Source organism: Myotis lucifugus, unplaced genomic scaffold (assembly GCF_000147115.1).
Source record: "Myotis lucifugus unplaced genomic scaffold, Myoluc2.0 scaffold_6799, whole genome shotgun sequence".
NCBI lineage: Eukaryota > Metazoa > Chordata > Mammalia > Chiroptera > Vespertilionidae > Myotis > Myotis lucifugus.
Window position 1 is genome coordinate 1,222 of NW_005877847.1, and position 7,020 is coordinate 8,241.

The 7,020-nt window shown below is 46.1% G+C and overlaps 1 protein-coding gene across 1 annotated transcript; it reads left to right on the forward strand.

The window, feature by feature from the left end:
• Positions 1-1,072: 1,072 nt before the first annotated feature.
• Positions 1,073-5,442, forward strand: LOC106696005 (adhesion G protein-coupled receptor E1-like; the record flags this gene model as incomplete). The annotated part of the gene is made up of 4 exons (XM_014451047.1): positions 1,073-1,213; positions 1,300-1,446; positions 2,501-2,589; positions 5,359-5,442. Coding segments are annotated over 4 exons (461 nt in total), but the record flags the coding sequence as incomplete, so codon positions are not given.
• Positions 5,443-7,020: the final 1,578 nt, after the last annotated feature.

Genomic DNA, 7,020 nt, shown 5'->3' on the forward strand with positions numbered 1-7,020 from the left:
TCTAGACAGTTTTTGAGAGACCTTAAAAGTGTGGTTTTGAACTCTATATCCTCCATTTCTGTCATTTGTGTCCTGTTTCTTTGTCTCTGCATTTTCTTATGCTTTCTTGGTGCACCCCCTTGTGGTCTTTGTGCGCAGTCTTGTTGTAGTTAAGCCTTGATTGTTGTAGGTAATACTGGGGGGGGGGGGGGGATTTGACCTCCAGGCCAACTGGCTGTGAGAATCAGCTGTGTCTGCAGTGGGAGAACTTCTGTCCTCTAAGGAGGTGCTAATCTAGCCTTTGCCTGAGGCTATCCCTCAAATGCCTCTGTGCAAGGCTTGGGCAGGGCAGGTCCCAGGGGATCAACAGGGCCAGCAGAGCGAGCAATTATGGCTGCTCTCAGTCCCGTCCCCCAGAGACTCTGCCTCTCAGTGTCCCAGCAACCGCTGCAAACCTCGGAGAGAAAGCTGCCCTCGAGTTCCGACCGATGCCAGACAGTCCCCCTTCTCCCGTTTGAGTCTGGGTCCCCAGAGACTCGCCCGGAACTGGAGCTCAGAGCCTGAGACTCCCTCCCGATTGAAACAGACAACCGCGCCCTCAGCCACCAGCCGGCTCCACGCGCACCTCTGCACCTTAGTATTTTGCTTCCGTACTGCGCCTCCTCTGAGTCTCGGTATGCTTTTCTCTTTCCTTCTAGTTGTAGAATTTCCCCTCAGCCAGCCTTCCTGTGGTTCTGGGTGATGTCTGTTCTGTCTTTTAGTTGTATTTTTGAAGTGGTTGTGCAAGGCAGCAATCTCCGGTGTTTACCTATGCCGCCATCTTGGTTTCTCCTCAGTTCCTAGAATTCTTAAGCAAACAGGCTGTTTAACTATTATATATGTTAGTTGACAGGTCATCTTTTACAGAAACAATGTTAAAAGAATGTTGGGGTGGGTTACTACATGGTCCCACCCAGATGCCGAGGATTCTGGGAAATGCAGTCCCTGTTTGGGTTGACATTATTTAAATGACAACTCATGTTTCAGAATGGGAAGCATGACTTTTGTTGGATTGTTGGCCAACTCTGCTTCATGCCCTTTCTCCACTACACAGATATTGATGAGTGCCTGGATATGTGCCCTTTCAATGCAACATGCACCAATACCCTTGGGAGCTACTTTTGTACCTGTCACCCTGGCTTTGCACCAAGCAATGGACGGCTGAACTTCACAGAGCAAGAGGTGGAATGTGGAGGTAAATGGAGGGTTGCGTGGACATCCCTGGACAAAAATTAATCTCCTTGTTCCTTTGGTTGTTTGATATTCTCGAGTTCTTTGCAGATATTGATGAGTGTGTGCAAGATCCTTCACCGTGTGGCCCCAATTCTGTCTGCACCAATGCCCTGGGCTCCTACAGCTGTGGCTGCATTGTGGGCTTTCGCCCCAACCCGGAAGGCTCCTGGAAATATGGCAACTTCAGCTGCAAACGTAATCATCTCCTTGTGTGTCTTGGCAATGGAATCTGTGTCTTGCTCACTCTGCCCAACCTCTGGATCCTTTTCTTACTTTCACCTCATCCACATGTTCTCTCTTTATTCATTCATTCATTTACTACACATTCATTAATTCCCTCATTCAATATATTATTTTCAGAACATCTATTAATTAGTTAATGAATCAATCTGACCCGTACACTGAGAATTCAATCCTGGACATGATGGACATGATACTTGCCCTCACGTAGCTTATAGTCTAGGGAAAAAAGCAGAGAGCAAATAAATAATTATTTAATGACCACGATGAATATGACCATTGAAAAATCTTAGAACACTTTGGAGTGACTAATGGGATATTTAATATGCTTGGGGAAAATAGCATTTCAGCTGAAGCTTGATGGAAAAGTAGGAATTATCCAGATGAAGTGTGAAGATCACACTCAAAGGCCCTGAGGCTAACACAGAGAAAGGGCAAGAGAAATTATATTAGCTGCATCTGAGAAGGTGGGCGGAGGTCAGATACTGCAGGATCTTGTGAGCCGTGCATACAATTTTGCAGTCTTCTTTGCCAAGAACAACGGGAAACCAGAAGAGGTTTAAAAATGTTAAATGCTAGATTCTTTGGGATGTTAGAAATATAAGTAACTTACATGGAAGCAATGAAGTACAGTAATAAAATGACTCTATCAGAGGCCATTGTCAACATAAGTAGAATATCATTGATGTCCTTGCTTCTTCCCCATTCCACATCCCTGTCTCTGCCCCAGAGGGAATCCCTTTGAACTTGTGTTCATAATTACCCTACTTAAATAAAGATTTCTTCCCTTGTATATATTCCTAAACAATGCCTTGCTTATATTTGTTGGTTTTGGAGCTTTATAAAACATCTCAGAGTCTCTGATATGGTGGTGTATAGTTTACTTGTTTCCACTGTTGTATAATATGGCAGTGGATGGACTTTCAGCAGGGCATGACGTAATCAGACTTGCTTCAGTCATATCTTGCTGTGGTTAAGTCTGATTTGGTTGCTTTTGTTTCATTCCTAGGAGTTCCCTTCAAGTGTAAAGAAGATGTGATCCCCAACAATAAACAGGTCCTGCTATGCCAAGTGGAAACAGCAGTGGAGCCTGAGGATGTAAGTATTTTTGAAGGTGTTTTTTATTTTTGTTTGTTTTTTTAAGATTTTTTAATTGATTCTTAGAAAGAGAGGAAGGGAGAGGGAGAGGGAGACAAGCATGGATATGAAGCGTAACACCGATCAGCTGCCTCCTGCATGACTACTGGGCATCGAGCCCACAACCTGGGCATGTGCCTTGACCGAGAATCAAACTGGCAACCTTTTGGTGCATGGGATGAAGTCCAACCAACCGAGTTTTCCTGGGAGTCAATTAAGTAGGATATTGTTTGCACCTTTAACAAAGGTAAAAATAGCTGTGCCCCCAAACAGACAGCAGTTTGTTTCTTTCTTTATAACAGTCTGAGTGTAAGCTGCTGAGAGCTGATATGGCTCCATAATGCTCTGCCATCATTAATACAAGACTCCCTCGCTGTGGTCCAAGATGGCTGCTGCAGCCCCTGCCATCACGTCTGCATTCCAGCTGGTGGGCAGGGGAGAACAGAAAGTGAAAGGCACTATCCTTTCCTTTAAGACTGTGATGCAGTATCACCTCTGCTTGTACCTCATTGGCCAGACATTAGTCACTTGGTCAAAGAGCCAAAAGGAAAGTCTAGGAGGGAGGGCACTTGCTTATTTAAAATGTGGGGATTTTTTTACTAAAAGAAGAAAAGATGTTGGGGGGACTCACGACCAGTAAAGGTGTTGGGGCTGCATGTGTGTGACAGAAGATGGGTGTGACACAGCCCCCAGGCCAGCTAAAGAGGAGTGTGGACGTCCTGGCTCTCTAATGAAGTCATTGTCATTGTAGTGGGTCAAGCCTTCATAAGCATTTTCAGGGATTGAGGTCACTACCTTAAATCCGAGCTTGGACATTAACTTAGGATTCCCATGCACTTTGGACCACTGTTTTTTGTTTGTTTGTTTGTTTAATTGTGGTAAAAACACACATAAGATTCAACATTTAAACCATTTTAAAGTGTACAATTGTTAGGCAAAATGATTCCCAGTACTTAATATGACAGTTGCTATCTAATGAAGCAAGCTGACCACCAATTCATCCTGGAATGTTCTTGCATAGAGAAGAGGGCCCATTAAGTTGTTTTCTGCTGTGGATTAAATGGCCTTAACCAGCACAAACCACTGGCTAGGAGCCACTGTTGTTCTTGGAGGCTGATGTATCAAACTCCTTCCCTTCTCTGTGCTGACATCAGCCAGCTTGCTGCCTCCCACAGGTGCTGCTTCTGTGCATAGTTCCCCTGGTAAACTCTCAACGTCATGCTGGAGTTGTCAGCCTCTTGGCCCCAGGAAAATTTCCCAAGAAATGGCGAGCCAGCCAGGAGACCCGGGCCATGGGAAAGGGGAAAGCAGCTTCCTGGGGGGCCATCCTGGGTTGGCCCTTGGCCTCTGTGTGGGGAGGGGTGGCCCCCATGCTGGGTGCTTGGGGTCTCCTTGTGAGTACGGGGACCCCTGCAGACGCTGGCTGGGCTGGAGCTTTGGCTTGCTGCGCGTTATCTGGCCCCTTGTGTAAGGATGGGCCCTTACCACAATGGGCCAGAAAATGCTTTAATAATCAGAGAATACTCACTAGTTGAACTGCTAGATATTGTGGCTAAATTTCAACAAAAGTCACGAGAAAGCCTTTCAACTTGGATGGTGAGGTTTTGGGTCACAGGCTGATGGGCTCTCTCTCTCCTGGACTGAAGGAGAAAAAAATGAGTAGATATCACCAGTCCCCCGGCACTAAGGCCTATTCTGCAGGCGCAGGCCCAGGCCCAGGGAGATCACTCTTTAATGGGTTGGATACCAGTGGGATGCAGAGGCCCTAGCCAAGTGAGGGAGACCTACTGGGACAAGCCAGTCCCTGGAAGTCCACTGAGGAACCTCAAGATTTGTTGCAGGAAGTAAGAATGAGCCAGGCTCTCGGTGGCCAGGTGTTTGAGGGGCCCACAGAGCTGTATTCACTGCTAGTAGGAACCATCATCCTTTGCAGGAAGCCCCCAAAGGATGGTCCTTGATTTTCCCTTTTAAGTCCGTTAATTGGGCAAGGCAACCGATGTGGGGAATTCATGGCAGAGTTCATTGAAACGGAACAGGGCCGAGATCAAGTCTGCCCTGTAACTCAAAAGGAGACTCAAGGGCATCTGCACCCCAAAGAGTAAATCTAAGTATAAGGGGCTCATCTGTGTCCCAGGTAAACAGAGGTGTCATGATTTAGTAACAAGGGAACAAGACAGACGGCCTGATGCAGTTCTGGTGAAACCAGGGAAAAGGCTACGCCAAAACCAGCAGTTCCTGCTTCTCCCATTGTCCCTTCCTCAGCCCTAACCTCAGCCTTAACACTCACCTACTTTCTATCTTCATCGATGTGCCTGTGCTGAACATGTCACATACATGGAATCACACACCGTGTGGCCTTTTGGGCCTGGCTTCTCTCTCTGAGCATCATGTGTTCAAGGTCCATCCATGTTGTAGCGAGTGACAGAGCTTCACCCCTTTTTATGGCTGAGTAATACTCCATTTAGCCACTGATTTTTTTCACACATCTCCCCATCTTTTCACCCCACTATGTAGCTCTGCTTTTATGTGTGTCTGATGTTTTATTCATGGAAGAGAAAAGTGCTGTGGCTCCAGTTCGGATCATATGGTGAGTTTGTATTTCCCTGAGGATTCTAGAGACTCAGGGACCGAGGGCCACCCCATGCAGTGGACGTGGTGGCCCAGTCTGTACCTTGAATGCGTGGGGGAGGGACAGATCAGTGCTCACAAATGCTCTTCCCTCTGGCACAGGTTTCGTTTTGTGCACTCATGAATGCCACCTTCAGCGTTCTGGATGAGACCTGTGCAAATAAAACCACGGCCGTTTCTCTGAAGGTAATGACGCCTTTGTCATTGTGTTTCATGGTTTGAATCTCTCAGGGGTGCAGAAAGTCCTCTTTATAATTGAGCTGTGAGTTCACATTTAATTTATGAAAGTTGTGAGGCTTGAAAAGTTAACATAGAGAGAAAAACAGAACAAAGTAATGAAAGTTAACATACAGCAGAATTGCCCTTTTCTGGACAATTTTACATGTTTGATCATTACCTGAGTAGATGGGTGTAGCTACCACTACAATCAGAACACAGAACAGTTCTAATTCCCCACCCCTCCCCCTCCCCCCACCCCCAGGCTTCCTTGGGCTTCCCCTTTATAGTCGCATTCTCTGTCCACCACTGGGCTCAAAAAATCCCTGATCTGTTCTGTCATTATAGTTTTATCTTTTTATTTTTATTTTTTTAAAATATATTTTATTGATTTTTTACAGAGAGGAAGGGAGAGAGATAGAGAGTTAGAAACATCGATGAGAGAGAAACATCGATCAGCTGCCTCCTGCACATCCCCCACTGGGGACGTGCCTGCAACCCAGGTACATGCCCTTGACTGGAATCGAACCCGGGACCCTTCAGTCTGCAGGCCGACGCTCTATCCACTGAGCCAAACCGGTTTCAGCTAGTTTTATCTTTTTAAAACATCATGTAAATGGGGTCACACATAGGAGCCCTTTGCGTCTGGCTTTTTTCACTTAACACAGTACCTTTGAGAGTTGTTAATGTTGTGTTTATCGATAGCTCCATGCCCTTTTGGGGGGAACTATTAGTGACATTTAGCACATTCACATGGTTGAGCAAACATCACCACTATAGTTCTACTATAGTTCTAGAACATCTAGAACATCCTTACCATCCAAAAGGAAACTGCATAAGCATCTCTCCTCATTCCGCCCCGCCCCCCAACCCAGCAACCACTCATCTACTTCCTGTCCCTGTGGATGTGCCTGCTCTGGACATGTCACATAAATGGAAACACACACTGTGTGGCCTTTTGTGTCTGGCTTCTCTCACTGAGCATCCTGTGTTCAAGGTCCAGCCATGCTGCAGTGAGTGTCAGTGCCTCACTCCTTTTCATGGCTGAGTAATATTCTCCTGTATGGCTGGGCCATAGCTTGTTTATCCAGTCATCTATTTTGTTTTAAATAGGGGATTGGATTACTCTTTAAAAATTATTTTATTTTTGTTAATCCTCACACGAGGATATTTTCCCATTGATTTTTAGAGAGAATGAAAGAGAGGGGGAGAGACAGAGAAAAAGAAACATCGGTGTCAGAGAGAAACATACATGTATGAGAGACACATCAATTGGTTGCTTCCCACTTCCCCCAACTGGGCCGGGGATCAAGCCTGTAACCGAGGTATGTGCCCTTGACTGGAATTGAACCTGGGACCCTTTAGTCCACCAGCCAATGCTCTCACCACTGAGCAAAACAGGCTAGGGCTGGAAAACACTCTCTTGATGAGAGAGGGCAGTTGCTATTTCATAGATGAGAGAGTCAGAGAGAAGAGACACACAGAGAGACAGAGAGACAGAGACCCTGAGAGACAGACAGACTGAGAGACAGCGAGAGGAGAGAGGAC